Source organism: Simochromis diagramma, unplaced genomic scaffold, assembly GCF_900408965.1.
Source record: "Simochromis diagramma unplaced genomic scaffold, fSimDia1.1 OVJJ01000753.1, whole genome shotgun sequence".
NCBI lineage: Eukaryota > Metazoa > Chordata > Actinopteri > Cichliformes > Cichlidae > Simochromis > Simochromis diagramma.
In genome coordinates, this window is record NW_024387523.1 from 5,535,778 (window position 1) to 5,553,936 (window position 18,159).

The 18,159-nt window shown below is 38.5% G+C and overlaps 2 protein-coding genes and 1 long non-coding RNA gene across 4 annotated transcripts; 2 read left to right on the forward strand and 1 right to left on the reverse strand.

The window, feature by feature from the left end:
• The first annotated feature begins 5,351 nt into the window (after positions 1 to 5,351).
• On the forward strand, positions 5,352 to 11,825 carry LOC120727100 (sperm acrosome membrane-associated protein 4-like). Its single transcript, XM_040021247.1, has 3 exons — positions 5,352 to 5,581; positions 7,212 to 7,322; positions 11,250 to 11,825. Exons 1-3 carry the CDS (start codon positions 5,530 to 5,532, stop codon positions 11,468 to 11,470), a joined length of 384 nt encoding a protein of 127 aa, XP_039877181.1. The 5' UTR covers positions 5,352 to 5,529; the 3' UTR covers positions 11,471 to 11,825.
• A 31-nt stretch (positions 11,826 to 11,856) lies between these two features.
• On the forward strand, positions 11,857 to 15,741 carry lye (lymphocyte antigen-6, epidermis). The gene is made up of 3 exons (XM_040021248.1): positions 11,857 to 12,412; positions 14,139 to 14,249; positions 15,374 to 15,741. The coding sequence occupies exons 1-3, from the start codon at positions 12,358 to 12,360 to the stop codon at positions 15,595 to 15,597; spliced, it is 390 nt and encodes a 129-aa protein (XP_039877182.1). The 5' UTR covers positions 11,857 to 12,357; the 3' UTR covers positions 15,598 to 15,741.
• LOC120727102 lies at positions 14,277 to 17,828 on the reverse strand. 2 transcript variants are annotated; one of them, XR_005694427.1, is made up of 3 exons: positions 17,625 to 17,828; positions 17,008 to 17,507; positions 14,277 to 15,978 (listed from the first exon to the last, which is right to left on the reverse strand). It is a non-coding gene; the product is annotated as an uncharacterized LOC120727102 (long non-coding RNA). The 2 variants fall into 2 exon arrangements; XR_005694426.1 differs by having other exon boundaries at positions 17,430 to 17,507; positions 17,625 to 17,809.
• Between the last annotated feature and the right edge of the window lie 331 nt (positions 17,829 to 18,159).

An 18,159-nucleotide genomic window follows, 5' to 3' on the forward strand; every position in this document is an offset into this window, starting at 1 on the left:
AGAGGGCTCTCATGGAAGGAGGCCATCAAAGTGACCCAGTGTTACTTGAAGTGCTTTTGTTCATTCTTGAGTCCAGTATCTTAGACCACTTCACAAACAACTGGGATAAGACAGTTTTTGCTACTGCTACTATAGCCCAGCAGGCCAAGTTGGCAAAAGACGAGACTGCAATACGTTGAGCCTTCCTCTGATTTCCAGCCCAGCTTGTTAAGTTGGCAAAGCATGGTAAGTGGTTGATTGACTGGTTCCTATATAGCCATTTACTCTACTGGAGCACTCGAAGTACTTTTTACAACATGTCTCATTCATCCATTTATACGAGCACTTTTTCTACATAAGTAGAAAGAAAAGAAAAAACATAAAACTCCAAGTCTATCACCTCTGACATTGACACTCAGAATCAGAATCAGAAAGACTTTATTTATCCCCAAAAGAGTGTAGAGTAGTTTATGTTTATAGGAAATGGTCTTATCGGCTGGAGTTTTCAGCATTTTAGCCCACTAAGCCATGCTGCCAAGCGGAGTGCAGTGCTCATAAAAGTCCATTCAAACATTACGGTTGTTTAGAAAGACTTTCATATGCACCCTGTTCCTGTCTGTACTTGTGTTTTGTTGTTTTACTTAAAGAATTATTACAGCTACACATATGCTATACAGTCGACTGAACATATGAATGAATGCAAGTGTACTACATGTAAGAAAAAGCATTTGTCAGGCGTGGGTCTTGAACCTACAGCCAGATGTGGAATGCAAAAGTGACGCTGGAGTACTTTAACGGAAACTGCGTATCAAAGTGAACCAAAGTCACTTGCGTGTCTAAGCTTCAGTCAAGTTTCTTAGACCAGTGGTCCCCAACCTTTTTTGCACCACGGACCGGTTTATGTCTGACAATATTTTCACAAACAATATTTTCACAAACTGGCCTTTAAGGTGTTGCAGATAAATACAACAAAATAAAACCAGTACCAGTAACATAAAAAAGAAGATATACTTCACAATAGGTATCGAATGTACCTTATCTAAGTTAAATATGCTCGTTATGAACACATTGTTAAGCCACCGAGTTCATACTGTTATTTGACTGAAAAACAAAGGACTAGGAAAAAGATATTTTTGACTAAATAATACCAATTTTTTTTTTGTAACAAGTCTTTTTTCAATAAAAATACAATTTAAAAAAAAGAAGATTTATTCATAACACAAAAGGAAAAGACCCAGGGAAACCGAGTTAACGACAACAACAATAATATTCACACCCGAGCCTCAACTCTCGCAGCCCAGTACCAAACGACTCGTGGACTGGAACCGGTCTGTGGCCCGGGGGTTTGGGGCCTCTGCCTTAGACCACTTCTGACTATCTGAATGCCAAGAACAAATTCACTTTAGATGTTGCAACCATGTCTAAAGAATGAGCCTGGTGTCTAGTGTTTCGTTGGGTGATCTAGCTTAATATTTCAGTTGGGGATGTAGCACAAGAAAAATTATGCCATTTTTATGAGTGGAAATTCAGTTCTGAACATAAATTTTCACCAAACAACTTGAATGAAATCTGAAGACAAAATCTTTGGTAGGGGTTGGGTTCGCACTAAAACTCAAAATTGAAGGTCTGATTTGCCTTTGGTTCCTGATGTCACCGAGTTTTGGGTGAAAACTTAGTGGCATCATCATATCCATCCAATTCTTTCCACTCATCCTAAGAAGAGAAGCCAAGGCTCTCCCTAGCTACATTCTCTAGTTTTTCCAGGAAAGATCAAGGCATTCCCAGGTCAGCTGAGAGATATAGTCTCTCCAGCATGTCTTGGGTCTGCCCCGGGATTTCCTCTTGGTGGAACATGCCCAGGACACCTCACCCTGGAGCTGCCCAAAAGGCATCCTTGTCTGATGCCTGCACCACCTCAATTGGCTCCTTTCAATGTGGAGGAGTAACAGCTCTACTGTGAGCCACTCCCAGATGGCCGAACTTCCCAGGGTCTCTTTAAGGAAGAGGCCACCCACCCTCTGAAGAAAGCTCATTTCTACTGCTTGTACTGTCAGTCTCATTCTTTTGGTCACTACCCAGAGCTCAAGACCATAGATGAGGTCTTGAAAAGAAGCTCAACAGTTTCAAGAAATTTAACAACAAACCACCTGAGTAAGATCAGGAGTGATTTCAAAGAATGGAATTGCATATGTCACAAATGTCTGTGTAGGACAGCTCATCCAGCTCCAAGAATACTTAAGCAGTTGAGTTGAAAGCAACTTGAATTGCCAAAATTGGATTGGATCTCAATGCAGGTATCGCCCACAAATGACAAATGAATCTAAACTTCTTCGCATGCATTTGTAAGATCTAAAATAACTTTATGGTTTGCGTTTGGCTGGTCGGTGGTGGTCTACAATACTTGACTCAAGAATGGACCCTTGTTTCCCAAGAGCCTTTGGCTGACATTGAGAAATGCCTTTGATCAAAACAGACCAAAGTCTCTTTTGTTTTCTAAATAAAATTGTAGGTTCAAATCCCACAACCAACACAAAGCATTTCTCTTTAGATTTAAATTTCAGATTTGAGATTTGTAGAGCTGGATAATAATAATAGTAATAATAATAATAATAATAATAATACATTTTATTTGAAAGCGTTTGGATGGATGTAACTGGAGGGGGATACATGCAATATATGTCTTAATCGGGTTGAATGTTAACCCTAATCCTGACTGTTTCCAGCCTCTGGTCAAGAGTATGAGAAGTAAATTAATTGGTGTCTTCTGTTAAAATTTAGTGACATTTTGGCAGAGGAGATCATCCTAGATAGCTCAACAGCATGCATCTTAGGGATGCATGTTTGAATCCATGCTTGGTGACCAAGCCTGTGAACAGTGATGGAAAAACCTAAAGGAAATGAAACATGGCTTTCAGGTACAATAATAATAAGAATCCTAAAACATAGTTTTAGCTCAGGGTCATGATTGGGTAAATGGAGTATCATAGAGGGGCAGAGGTTCATCAGCAAAATCTGCAGTTGTGGTGAAAATTGTAAAAACTTTGAATATCTCATCATCTATAGTTAAACAGGTTATTCTGAATATTGCTAGTCCCTTAACATATATCTGTAATTTATCATTTCAGTCCAGTTGTTTTCCAAAAAAAATGAAAATTGCGAAAGTAATACCACTATATAAAAGTAATGACAAACACAGTTTTACCAATTATAGGCCTATTTCTCTACTGCCTCAATTCTCAAAAATTCTAGAAAAACTTTTTAATTCAAGATTAGAAAAATTCCTTGAAAAACATCAAATAATTAATGTTGGTCAGTATGGTTTCAGAACGCAAAGAACCACTTCAATGGCGATAATTGAGGCAGTAGAAGAAATTACTGATACACTGGATAAAAATAAATATGCAGTTGGTATTTTTGTTGATCTCAAAAAGGCCTTCGACACAATCAATCACTCAATTTTATTGGATAAATTGAAAAGATATGGTATTCGAGGGAAAGCTGGTAACTGGTTAAAAAGTTACCTAACGGGTCGGGAACAATATGTTAGCATAGGGCATTACCATTCAGAGAAACTTGGTATTACATATGGTGTTCCCCAAGGGTCAGTGTTGGGACCAAAACTTTTCAATGTATACATAAATGATATTTTTGATGTTTCTCAAGTACTTAAACTCATACTGTTCGCAGATGACACCAATATATTTTTCAGTAGCGATGATTATACTGATCTTGTAATGACCGTAAACAGGGAGCTAAAATTAATTTAAAAAAATGGATGGACATAAATAAATTATCATTAAATATAAATAAAACTAAAGCAATGTTTTTTGGTAATTTAAAATATAATATAGAATTACCAATTATCATTGAAGGTGTACCAATTGATAATGTGAGTGAAAACAAATTTTTGGGAGTCGTAATTGATAATAAAATTTCATGGAAACCCCACGTCAGACACATAAAAACCAAAATTTCCAGAAGCCTCGCAGTTTTGAACAAAGTGAAACAATTCCTTGATAAAGATGCACTTCGTACTCTGTACTGTACCCTGGTTCTTCCATATCTTACATATTGTGTGGAAGTGTGGGGAAACACATATAAAAATACAACTAATCCATTAGTCACAGTACAGAAACGAGCACTGCGTATTATTCACAAGGCTGGTTATCTAGATCATACTCACAAATTCTTTCTTCAGGCAAAGTTACTTAAATTCCAGGATCTGGTTAATTACAATACATCCATAATTTTGTATAAAGCTTTTACTAAACTTTTACCAGCAAATTTACAAACTAGATTTGAAATTCGAGAAAAGGTTTATAATGTGAGAGGCTTCGGAGAATTCAAATTACCCAGAACTCGAACAACCCGTAAAGGTTTTTGTGTGTCTGTATGTGGTGTGAAAATCTGGAACAGTCTGAGTTTACAATTGAAACAATGCAAAAATATTCATAGATTTAAATTTCTCTACAAACAGTTGGTCTGGTCACGGTATACTCAATGATGGTTTTTAGTGTGCTCTGTAATGTCTGTTCTCTTACCATTGCTGGTATGGATTCCAAAAAAAAAAAAAAAAAAAAAAAAAAAGTGTGTACGTATGTATGTACATATATGTACATGTGTGTGTAGATATATATGTATGTATGTATATGTATGTGTGTTTGTTACTTGTAGTTATTACTGCCTGTTACCTGTGGTAATGCAATTTATAATTTATATATTCTGTATTCAGTTATGAAGGCTCTAATTGTTGTTTGCGAGCTGCCGTTTAGATGCTTGTATGTGCCCGGGGCTGTTGATGGGTCTGTATGCAATGATGGGCGTAGCTGCGGGAAGTTTATTGTTTTTTTTTTTGTTGATGAGTGAGTATAGGGGTGGGATTTAATAAGTTTTCTTCGTCCCACTCCTTTTTCAGGCAATTTTTGTTGTTTGTTTTGTGGATTTTATGTTCAATATAGGTATTTGTTGTGCCTGAAAATGAACAAATAAATGAAATGAATGAATGAATCTAGAAAGTACAGCTCTTAAAAGTCTATCTGTGGGCTGCGCTGATCGTGACGAGATCGGGAGATGATGCAACTACTGTAATTATGTGGCAGCTCTATATCATGAGAATGAAAGGAGTGCACTGGGCATTGTTCTTTATAAAACCAAATGCATTATAGGAAAATGATGATACTGGTTTTAAATATTTCCCAGTTTGCAAAGGTTCAAACACAGTGAGACTCCACTGATCTTTTTTTCTCTCTTTTGTGTGTGTTCCTTTTTCAATAGGCTTCATCCTCTTCAAACAGATCTCAGTTGGCTGCGAGGTAATATATCGGCAGATGAATAGAAATCAGTGTCAACATTAATCTATTGTCTGCATTCAGACAATATTCCGACATTACTGTTTGTATTCAGGACCTGATGATACGCCTTTCCACACATAAGCAGCTGAGCAGAGTTAAGAACCTCATCTGAAACCATCGCCAGCGCTCATCTGGAAACTTGTTTTTGGTCTTTTTATCTGCAATTTCTCAATAAAACACTCAACTGTGTAAAAGCAAGATGAAAAATCTTCTGTGGATCTGTGCAGCACTGATGGCCCTGTTTGCTACAGGTAAGATGGACCAGATGCTGGTGCAATTGTACATTTTTAGTCTTTTTAAGAATATAAAAATGTCTTCACCAAAAACTGTTTTGAGCACAAATTTACTTTCACAAGTGGTCACATCTTTGAACCTCTCAGGTTACAAACAATTTTATCACACTTTTAATTAAAATTAGCAACATTTCAGCATAAGTGTTATGAAACAGTAAGACGGTCCTGGTTTCAAATCCACTGTCTGCTCTTCCTGTGTGGAGCTTCTCTCTGGGTGATCCACAACCCAGAGACCAGCAGTTTCTGGGGTTAGTTACTGATTCTATCTTGGCTACTGATGTGAGTATGAGTACGAACGTTATCTGTGTTTACGCTGTGACAGACTGGCCACCTGTCCAGTGTGTACCCTGCATCTGCAGTATGTACAATGTAGTTTTAAAGTGCTTTTACTTAAATATTTGCATGTTTCACTAATGTTTTTTTTCTTTTTTCTTTTTTTATGTATTTATTTGTTTGTTTATTCATTAATTTAATCTGGATATTTCAAGGCTTTTTCTTATGACCCACCTATGACACATATACATAAACTTTGATATGTAGTTTTAACAATAAAATGCAATGAAATGATTTAAAAATTATAATAAAATAACCTGTAAAAAAGAAAAGTACTTTTGCTTTTAATACTACAAACTACAGTCACACATGTCCAGACACTGGTGAGTAACCCCTGGCAACCAGCGGTTGCTTGGAGAAATTGTGTATTTCACAGGTGGCTGGCAAGTGCTTCCTGGAAGGCTACTGGAAGTCAGATAAACAGATTGTATAACAGTGGATTTGAATGTGTGAGTTAAATTTACGCTGTAGTTTCATCACCTCCCAATCACATCATGATCAGCTTAGCCACACACACACAGATTTCACAAGGTGCAGCTTTTATTTTCAAGACACTTTTCACAGTTTTGGCATCTTCCATGCTGTGGGTGTCCACAGTAGTCTGCTCACAAACAGAGCAACCGCAAGAAGATCTTGCACTGCATACCTCTTTGCAGCTGACCTCACCTGCTGACCAACAGCAACCACTTGCCAACCCATTCTGTTTCTTTTCCCTAGCAACCAGCGGTTGTCAGGGAGTTACCAACCAAATTAAAAATATTTGCAATCAGTGATGGCTTTTTGATTTTTTAAATTTAAATCAGTGTCATTAAATATCTACCATTAAACATGTTTTGTCTTGTAAATGTTTTTATCACATAATTTTTGTGTTTTGTGTAAGTGCATCATCCCACATGCAGTTATCCAGCATATATAACCAACTACTGGTGGTGGTCAGAGGGCCCGGTGGCGCCAGTGTCCGGCAGCCTCGCCTCTGTCAGTGCGCCCCAGGGCAGCTGTGGCTACAATGTAGCTTGCCATCGCCAGTGTGTGAATGTGTGTGAATGGGTGAATGACTGAATGTAGTGTGAAGCGCTTTGGGGTCCTTAGGGACTAGAAAAGCGCTATACAAATGCAGGCCATTAGAAAAAAATTACTTAACACAATCAGGTAATTGAATGAGTTATCTGATTTATGTTTGATAAATTTTCCAGTAACTTGTGGTCATAACTTCCTGAACAGTTTCTTGAAATTTCTCTTCCTCCTTGGTTCACAGGCAAATCTCTGACTTGTAACACATGCACAGCGGGTTTTGGACCTAACTGCTTGTTCAGCTCCACTGAGAGCTGCAACAACACCCAGTTCAGTTGCTACACGGGAAAAGTGGGTGAGTAACACGAATCAGCAGGTTGATTCTGTGAATTCTGACCTGGAATAAAAGGAGTTGAAGAATTCTGTCTGCACATCAAACACATTGCCACAGGTACATTCCAGAGTTAAGGAGCTTGGAAAGAAAAGCGTCTGAGAAGCTTCTTCAGTTCTGAACTGAACTGAAGAAGCTTCTCCAATGAGAGGTGAAACCTTAACTTCCAGAGTTAAGGTAAAGGCATGATGTCTGGTGATAACATAGACTGTATATAAAAGATGGTCAACGCCACCTGGATATCACCCAATATCCTCTTTGATTCCAAACAGGGATCATAATTTATAAACTGCCTGCTGTATTCGCTATGATTTGAAATTATCACCAAATTTACTTATATATTTATTGTAATAAAAGTCTATTAAATTATATTTCAAACATACAATATATATGCAGGACTTGGGTTTTTGTTTATTAAAATCATAAATGGTTTGTGTATATATGTGTGTGTATATTGTGTATACACATTAGATGCCAAACGTGAGTTGTATCCTTTTTTAAGATTCAACATTTTAGAAGTTTATTGTCATATACACCGCAAACCAAAAATGGTTACGCTGAGCAATGAAATGCTTACTTTGCATGTTCCCTTCACACAAATAAATAAACAACTAACTAAAATAAATAAATACATGAACTTATCTCTAAGCATAGAAAAATAATAAATAAATAATGACGAGTGACATTTAATGGCAATAAATTGAATCTAATCTAATCTAAAGACAGAAAATATTTCAAATAAACTGTGAGCTGTGTGGTGGAAGTCAAAGCAATAATCTAAAAATAGATTATAAAATGTAATGAATTAAGGCTTTTAAAGGTGAAACCTCATTTTCAGTCTATTTTCTTAAGGTTTGCTTCCATCTGCTGGTCAGTTTTTAGTTTCTTGCTCAGTGAAGCAAGTTTTAATTTCAGGCTAAGTGGAGTAAAAGCATGAAGAAAACAGTGAAGAAAGCGTGTTACTGCAGAGAAAAAGGAGAAATGTTCATGTTTCACAGCTGGTCATACCTGCTTTGCTAGCTAACAGGAGCAGCAGTAACCATGTTTTTGTGTCTTACTCATGGGTGCATTTGTTTATTTCATGCAGTACAGTGCATCTGTATCAACGTGGGTGAGGTAAACTGGGTGTGTATAAAATAATGAATTCATTACTAATGAAATATTCCATGAAATAAGTGTTTCTATCGAAATTACTATAATTAATTAAGGATATTTTATTTTGTATGGATTTTGGTGCTCCTTGTTAAAGCACTGGCAATCTCTGTATCACATTCAAAAAGTTCCTATTCAGTTCCTTTTTGAACAACCAGGACAAAAGTAAACTGGATTATTGGATCATTTGTATCTGGATTACACCTGTTTGAACAACCGGGTCAAGAGGTTACGTGCAGGGTACGGGTTAAGTTAAGGTTAACTTAGGAGTGTGGTTGTGAGGCTGCACATAGCCACGTCTGCGTGATGTAAAACTATGAAGAGAATCCACGGGTAGTGGGAGAAATTCACCTTTAGAAGAAATGCTTTAAGAAGTCAGGTGAAGAAAACAGGATGTTTTGGTTGAAGAAATGATTAAAAACAAGAGGTAGACGTTTGAGTCCTCTGTTAAACCAACTGTAAGACTGCTTTTAAATAAAATTGTTATTTGCCCCTTGGTTAGGTTTAGACAACACAACCCGGTAAGCTTTACCACAAAATGTGGCTTGAATTCAACTCAGTTCAATTCAGTTTTATTTATATAGCCGAAAATCACAAAAGTCACCTCAGGGCATTGTAAGACAAACACCTTACAACACAAGTTTGGGTTCTAATAAACCATATCACAACATTAGCAGACCAGCGAATAACAAAACAGAGAACCAGTCATAGAGATCTGATTTCAGAAACAAATCTGACCTCCATCTTTAGACTTCTTTAGGCAAAAACAATAGGGACATGAGTGAGGACACTGGATTTTTGTGCGTCTGCAGTGACAGTGTCACTTACCTGTAGCTTTCTCCTACTGAGTTGTTAATTGTTTCCTAGACCTGTGTAAAGCTGTGGAGCGTGAAAAACCTGTACTGGAAGCACAGATCAGGGTGTGGCTGGCACGAAGAATAATTACTTCATCCTGTATGTCTGACAACCCCATCAAAAATTGCGGTTTACATGAAACCTTGAGTCATTCCAGAAGATGTTCTGACTGGTTGTGAAACAAGCAGTTTGGATTTAGTTACACAATGTTTAAATGTGCCACACCAACAACAGCAGAGTGTCCCACAAAGATTAAAGTCTGCTCCAGGCTGTGTTGTTACTAACTCCACCTTCAGCTACAGCCTTCCAATACTGCAGTGTTCACAGTTTAATGGAACAAGACTGTGGCGGTGCAGAATAACTGGTGCTTTATTTCAAGTCCTATGCATCATCGCCAGACTTTGCTTTCAGTATGGGAGGCATGTCAGGGGGATTCAGGAGATCCTGACAGTGTTTTTTCTACCACCTGAAGTCAGCAGCACATCACCTCCATTGCACACAGTGTGAAAGAGTATCGCTTACTCCTGAGTCACCTGATGGTTTGCCAAAATCAATTTGAGGCCAACTGAAAGTCTTGCTCCATGTCCTAGTCAAACTCCTCCCACACCTGAGTTATTCCTTCTGACTCTGCCAGAGCTGTCCTCTGCTTCGCCTGCCGGTAACCGTGAGCTGCCTCCAGAGTCCCACAGGTTAACCAAGCCTGACAGGCTCAGGCACTACCTCCATGACCGGCACCAATAACTTTGAAGCTGCAGTACTATTATGCAGAACATAGCTCAAACAAGCTCACCAGAACCTAAGGTCCCTTCGACAGGTGATGAACCGACAAGAAGGTGAACCCATGTAGCTGTTATGGGGCCCACAGGCTAAAGCCAGGCCAAAAGACACTTGCCCTCTATCCCCTACCCCGAGATTAACTTAGAGTGGGACCCATGGGTGTTTTCTCAATAGTTTATTGTCAGGACCAATTTGCCTTAGGAGACCCTACCAGGGGTAAATTAGCCCTGACAACAAACCTCCTGAAATCACTGGAACGCACAAAGCCCTCTCACACGATAAGGCGGTGATTCACTGAGATTTTGTCTCAAAACCTTTGTTTTTTCTTACATACACCTCCAATATCTTACAACTTCAAGGTAATTGGTGGCTGTAGCTCATGTGGCAGAGCAGGTCAGCCACTAATCAGAAGGTCGGTGGTTTGATCCCAGGCTGCCTGCATGCCAAATCTTGTTGGGCAAGACACTAGTCCCATGTTTGCCTACTGGTGGTGGTCAGAGGGCCTGGTGGCGCCCGTGTCTGGCAGCCTTGCCTCTGTCAGTGCGCCCCAGGGTGGTTGTGGCTACAATGTAGCTTGCCATCACCAGTGTGTGAATGACTGAATGTAGTGTAAAGCGCTTTGGGGTCCTTAGGGACTAAGTAAAGTGCTATACAAATGCAGACCATTTTAATTGTTCATAATTTCTTACTTTTATTTGAGCCTAAATATTTCACAATGAAAACATTAAATAAGGTTGCAGCTGCTCTCATGTCACAAGAGGTCACCAAGCAGGTTTAAGGCATGATCGGCTTTCTGAGCCACCGTAAAGTGGATTTATGTTTCCAGCTGCACTCAAGCCTGCAATTTTTCACATGCCAAACAAATATAAAAAGCACCACACTATGAAGCAAATATATAAGTTAAAATACAAAAATGCTGAAATATTAAAACAGTGGTTACTATCCAGCAATCTGCAACCATTTTTTCTGATTGTCTTTATTTAAATGTATCCAAAAGGGCAAATCATTCAGAATCTCAGCACAACCTTACACAACTTAGACTTCAGTGGAATAAAGTAGAATCTGAGAATAATCTGTAAAAATCATGCTTGTTTTTCCTCTTTTTAGACTTTGACATCAGTAAGTGGATGACTTTACAAAATCAGGGCTGCGTGTCTTCGTCTCTCTGCAACCAAACAGAAAAAGGATCCCTGCTGGGAATCACCTACACCCTAACTAGGAAGTGCTGCACCACTGACCAATGTAACGGAGCTTCATCTGCCCACCTTCCTCTCGCCGCTGCATTGGGCGCATGCCTGGCAGCCGTCTGTAGCCCGTGGGCCTTCTGAAGCCAAAAACAAGCAGCAAAAATAAAAACTGTTTTCTTCTTTCCCAAAAGGTTGGTTGTGTTCATCTGGAAGTAGTATTGTCAGTGGGAGAAACTTTGCGTCACTCATTCAAGTGACTTCTTCAGTCTAAGTTGACTGCATGTTTCCCCAATCTTATAAACAGTACCTTCGCACAATGACTGAAACTGTAACCCCTGAATGAACAATGTGCCGTGAGGTCGATTCATTGATCATTCATATGCAAATTCCCATGACCATTGATCAACAACCACTGATCAATTCAATTCAATTCAATAAAACTTTATTGATCCTGAAGGTTGACCCCAAAGGAAATTGGGTTGGGAAATTCACAGAGAGTTGGGGAATGGCTACATCCAGATGAACAGTCAATCTTTTGGGATTTACTTACCTGGATGACTGAGCATGCATCAAGACATAACTTCTTTGTTTTTAATGCAGGGTTTTGTTTTGTTTCTTTACTTTGTTCATTGACTAAACTTCTGTATACTGTGTAGAATATCTGTTTTACTGCACCTATGATGTAGCGCAGGAAATGAGTGAATACACAATAGAAAAGATGTAATTAGTATTAACAGTTAGCATTTTAAAGTCCATGAAATCTGGTGAACAAATACTAAAAGGTGTTTGTGCTCCGAATTACCTTTTGAGAAATTGATTTTAATTTTTTCCTGTGAATGCTTGTGACGTTTTAGATAATTGGCTGGAGAGTTGCTGTTGGAACAAAAAAACCTGATAAACTACATTCCTGCATGTTCCTTTTAAGTCAAGCCATTGTTTAAATGTTGCAAATTGTTTTCTCTAAATTCACCTGACACACGCACACGTAACTCGGACCTAACCTAGTTATTTTAAGAAGACTTGTGTGAATGATGAATAATTTTTGGAAAGCGACAATTGTCTTGGGTGCCTTCATCGCAGCAGGTAAGTTACAGAAAGCATCAAAATTAAGAGGTTGGGTTTATTTTAGCAAATGGTGGATTCCCAAACAGTTTTTAAAATCCCCGTAAAATCACAGCATAATATTTCAGTTTTTATTTTTGATGTTGGACCAGAGACCACCAGCAGTCCCAGGAAATTCAAAACATCCCAGATTTTAGAATTAAAGTAAGAAAATAGATGACTTATATTGACTATGAGTGCTATGATGATTTCTGATATGAGGTTCAGTTCTACGGTGGTGATCGCAGGGGATGATCGTTCAGCTCTTTAATGGCAGATTTAGCGTGTGTGTGTGTGTGTGTGTGTGTGTGTGTGGTTCAGTCTTATGGACGCACACTCTCATTGAACCCACATAAACTGCTCCCGAGCATAACTTGTGATTCACACTGCCTCCATGAACACCATTTTTCATCCCAGTCAAACATTACCCACAAAACGGTCGCGCCCTCTAGTGGCTAGGCAGAAAACTGCATCACAGTCCCTGCCTTCAGAACAATGAGATAATTATAATTATATGGTTATTAGGGTCACATTAAGAAAGAAAATATGCCCTGTGTAGATGAGTCACGAAACAAATTAATCAGCTGTCTTATCGTGTCTCGTGATTCAGCATACATCCTCTTTACTTGCACTGATATCTGCACATCTGTCCACTGACCAGCCCTTCCAAGTTTGTGTGGTTTTACTTTCCTTCTGACCAGATCTGGCTTTCTGCGTCATCCCTTGAGCATAAATGTACTTGTCAACACATTGCTTCTATGTCCTAAAAGAGAAATATTTCACATTGTAACTAACACTTATTCTGAAGTACGATTCCACCATCTCATATACACTTTCAGTTTGTCTTGAAACCTCTGTAATCTCCGTCTACGTTTTTCTCAAAATAGAATTTCAGGTTTAATCTCAAAATTTCTACTTTATTCTCAACAATCTTTTTTGTTGTAGATGACTGAGATGCACGGGCTGAGATAAGAGAACTGTAAGTGCCCCAACTTAAAAGTACCTGAACTTTTAGGTTGCGGCTATAAGGAAATGATTGTTCCTGAACATCGATGTTTAGGGGAGGGGGAAAAAAGCCAGAAAGTCCACAGCTTTGGTCCTGTGGACTTTACAGTTGATTCCTTAAAAAGTTCCTCATCATTTCTCAACGAGGAAACATGTCTTCTAATCATTTAAGACTAAAAACACAAAATAAAAATTTAATAATTAAATAACAAACAAGTAATAATAATAATAATAATCATTTCTTATACAGAACTTTTTAAACAAAGTTATAAAAGCGCTTTACAGAAAGACATTTAAAAAAATAAAATCACAGAAAAGGTTGGGCTTTTAAAAAGTAATTATTAAAAAGTCTTTTTGTTAAAGAAAAATTTAAGAAGAGACTTTAAAAATGATAAAGTAGTTAAAGTAGTTGAATTCTTAGATTGCACAAAGACAACATAGGTTTAAAAACTACTTCATTATGGCATTCTGAATGAAGCCACTTAACATGATGGGTCTATTTTGCTCTCAGTTGTCTGATCTTTTACTTAACTGTATTTCTTTCATTGTGGAACGTTTACTTGTAAAATACATTTTTTTTTGTGATGTATTTTTTTAATTTGTTTTTGGGGAAATGCTTCCTCCACTATTAACAGAGGCAAACAGATGAAACTGTGGACTGACTGAAACCTGATCCCTCTGCTGTTTTTCCCCCACTTCACAGCACAATGCCTGACCTGTCGTCAGTGTCCCATTGGCATCTTTGGAACATGCTTCCTATCAAAAGATGTCACTTGTACTAATACAAATCAGAGCTGCTTCAGAGGAGATGCACGTAAGGAAACTTTTTTTTCCTCTATTGTGAAGGTATTCAGACAGAGAAAGCTCAGAACTGAGGAAACACATAAGGAAAAACAGAAATACTTTCCGTCTTTGTTCGAATGACAAAGGTTGATTGAACAAAATCAAATATTTCAGGTGAAATTATTACATTAAAAAAATTAGGGTTGCCTGTCAAATACTAAAGCCCAGTACAAAACAGAGATACATCTTTGGGTGTGCAGCAGCTCCGTGTTAAAAAAAAACAAAAACAAAACCAAAAAACTTTAGCCAAAGAAAATTTTAGTCAGATCAGAAAACTTGACGTCGTATGGAAGCTTGTTTCCACCACTGAATAACCTGAATAACTTATTGCTATCAAAAAGGCACGAAAAGTGGAGTAATTATCTGAGATAATGAGCCGAAATTCTGACTTAAGTGTGGCATGAAATGTTTTTTGTTTTTTCTGTGGTGGAAACAAACGTCCATACAAGGAACTATTTGAAAATATTTACACAGTTACCATTTCAAGAGGCAGATGTCATAGTCACTTGCCAATAATTATTTAAATGCCTCCAAGCCTTTTGTTCACACCCAGAGTTCATACCGCCTGAAAGGAACTGGAAGATTGGCAGTTTCCATCCCCTGGCTCCTTTAGTCACAGTGTATACTTGAGCTAAACACTGAACTCCAAGTTGTCCCCGATGTATCCATCGGAATTTGAGTGTGTAAATGTTTGATGTGCTTAGATACAACTTTGGTAAGACTCAAAACTAAAGGGACCTTGATGATAACATAACAAACCTTAACTAAAAATAACACAAGAAATAAAAAATACAATATAAAATGCTGTGTCACTGGTTCAGCCCCCTGACAAAATGCTACCATGGGACAGTCTGAACCTTTGAAACAGTCTACATTAATTAAACAAACTAGGTTCCCTTTAAAGTTATAAGGTTTGCAGGCTGTGGAAGACAGAAGGTTCAGCTGATAATCAGCCGGTATTGACTGAAAGTTTTGCACTTTTATTTTAAAAAACGTTTCCCAGAAGGTTTATGAAACAGAACAGCAGGTGCTGTTTTAGGGAGCAGATAAAACTGCGCTGCATATTTACTCATCGTCTGCTTCCGGTCCTTGCAGTGTTCAGCGCTGCTGGGGGGCTGAAGCTGCACACCCGCGGCTGCCTGGAGTCGGATCTGTGCGGGACGTCGCTGAACGGCTCCATCCTCAGTGTGGCCTACAGCACCTCTTTCCAGTGTTGTAACACAGACGTGTGTAACGGAGCCACTTCCATCCAGCTCCCACTCACTGTGGCTCTCTTTGCTGCTCTCCTGGCCTCCCTGTGGAGCTTCTGGGAGATGTAGTTCTTTGTGATATGCCTCAATACTCAAACTGCTTGAATCCATAGTTAATCAGTATATTATCTCCTGTGATTTATCCTGTTTGCTTTGAAATCAAACAATAATTGAAATGAAATTTAATAAATAAAAAAAAGAGATCTTGCACAACTTCAGTGACAACTCCATATTAATGGTCTTTAAAAAAAATACATTTACTGCTGTTAAGTATAACAATCTAACTCCAAGTTCTTTTTAATTTTCTTTGTTTTGTTTTCTGTTGCCTGTTAAATCTGTTAATTTATAATAGGGAAACACATCACTACATCCAGTCTTGCGAAGTGTGGTATGGAAAAAAAAAATCCAGTGCCAAATTTGTTGACCTTTTATCCATGCCGTCTGTTTAACCTATAAAAATCATGAATAATGGTGGTTAGTACAATCCCATCATAGGAAATTTGAAAACGCAGCTGTTTCGTCCACACGTAAACGGCGTTTCGAATCACCGAAAATGGAGATTTTTTTTTAAAACTCTTTTTTTGCATTTACGTGTGGACGAGGAATACAGAGTTCGTCACGCAACGTCAAAGGTATGTGCCTTTTTTCACGTCAGCTGTGCGCCACGTTATTGTTTACATGAGATGAATTGCAGAATGGCAGATAGAGACAGAATACTGTTAATCTGACTATCTTCAGTTTTTACACGCTTACATATACACACACGCAGTTACTGTCCCTCCATTTACAAAGGCAGAGGCGTCAAGGTGTCATTATTTTACGTGTAGTTGTTTTTTCCCCCCCCATGTGTAATAATATTCAACATTGCTATCAATACATTTTTCAAAAAAATGCTTCTCTGTGCAAAATGGGTTTAAAAACATAAACAGCTGTGGGATACTGTTTGTCCGTGATTTGAACAGCCCAGCGCTGCTCCCGCCACAGGGAAAACCAATTCTGCAGGTGAAGCCAAATGGAAGATATGCTTCACCATATTTTCTAGTCTTTGGCTTAGAATGAAGTTGGTTTGGAAACATATTCAGCTATGCTTCATCTCCTGCTTTGCGTTTCTGTGGGCGCCCCGTGCTAGCAATGTCCAAGCGTTTTGGTTCCCCCCCCTTTTCATACCGCCCCCACACTTTGGGATGGTCTGGGTTAGAAGAAGTTAATCCATTCATGCATGGGTCACTTATGCATAAACTACAAAATAGTAAAGTTAGCATCTCAACTGTTGACTAATCATGAATGGGTGAAGGTTTTCTTAAGGATCATATAAACAGTGTGAATCTGCAGGTTTTTCCTCTTTTGGGCTTGGAGCGTTTCTTTTGTAAGGATGACCTGTGCTGTAGCATGCTAATCTCTCAGAAATAACCAGATACAGCTTAGAGCAGAGTACTGTTTTTGGTTTTGTTTTCCCCACAGATGGTTTTACATCCTCACCTGACTTTCCATGACTCTTGAATGCCCCCCAGTGAAGTGCAAGAAAGTCTACAGCTCATATTGATATGATAGCATCACACAGCTGCTGCAGATTGGTCAGCTGCACATCCATGATGTGAATATCCTGTTCCACCACATCCCCAAGGTGCCCCATTGGAGTGAGAGCTAATGGCTTTGGAGATCATTTGAGTACAATGAACCCACTGTTCAATAAACCAGTTTGAGCTGACATTACATTTATTAATGAACTCCCTGAGGTCAATGTGAAACAACCCCAGCTACAAGATTAATCACATAAAAAAGGAAGTGTCCCACTTGCAAAGGGATAAAAACCACATTCCAAAGCTGGGGCCAACCGTGCCACAAATCATCTACCCTCGACATATAGACAACATCAACAGGGGACAGTTGTCCTCACACACCCAGCACTCTCTACAGAGTAGGACCACAGTCACCCCGGCCTCAGGAAGCCAACTCTGCAGCATATAGTAGGCTCTGGCCTGCAAAGACAGAAAATATAACAAGAAATTCAACTGAATCTTAATTATATAACTAACAGAATGGCTGCTATAAACATTTTAATCTAAACCATTGTAAGTCTGGACTAAATAACATACCAGAGTGACAGGAAATATTTACAGCAGTTTGGAATATAAGTGTACTTGAGCGTGACTGTTATCAAAACACCTGCCTTCAATTAACCCAGCCCACAGCAACTGTGAAACACACACAAAAAACCACTCTTAAATTAGCTCCCATTTCCCACAGCAAATTTGAGGGTGAGTTAATATGCAGGTGATACCAATCTACCACATCACATGACTGTGTGGAAAAATCCCAGCAGATCAGCAGTTTCTTAGATACTCAAACCAGCCTATCTGACACCAACAACAATGCCATGTTCAAAGTCACTTAAATCACCTTCTTCTCCTAATAGCTGATTAAATATTTGCTGTTAGTCAGCAGCTGAACGGTGGGAAAGTGGCTGGTGAGCACAGTGCACTTCAGACAGATTATTTTTAATTTCTTCTCCTGTGAATTATTGTCAACAAACTTAACAACCAATAATCATTCAGTATTATAGGATTTGTTTTGTTAGGAATGTATACACCTGTTGACTTAAACCCCTTTGCTTAGTGTTTTTAAGTGAAG

Bases quoted from the DNA above. Each gene is read 5' to 3' on its own strand.
- LOC120727100 (XM_040021247.1), top strand. From the start codon at position 5,530: ATGAAAAATCTTCTGTGGATCTGTGCAGCACTGATGGCCCTGTTTGCT. The intron at 5,582-7,211 runs GTAAGATGGACC...CTTGGTTCACAG, and splicing joins GATGGCCCTGTTTGCTACAG to GCAAATCTCTGACTTGTAAC. The intron at 7,323-11,249 runs GTGAGTAACACG...TCCTCTTTTTAG, and splicing joins TTGCTACACGGGAAAAGTGG to ACTTTGACATCAGTAAGTGG.
- lye (XM_040021248.1), top strand. From the start codon at position 12,358: ATGATGAATAATTTTTGGAAAGCGACAATTGTCTTGGGTGCCTTCATC. The intron at 12,413-14,138 runs GTAAGTTACAGA...CCCACTTCACAG, and splicing joins GGGTGCCTTCATCGCAGCAG to CACAATGCCTGACCTGTCGT. The intron at 14,250-15,373 runs GTAAGGAAACTT...CGGTCCTTGCAG, and splicing joins CTGCTTCAGAGGAGATGCAC to TGTTCAGCGCTGCTGGGGGG.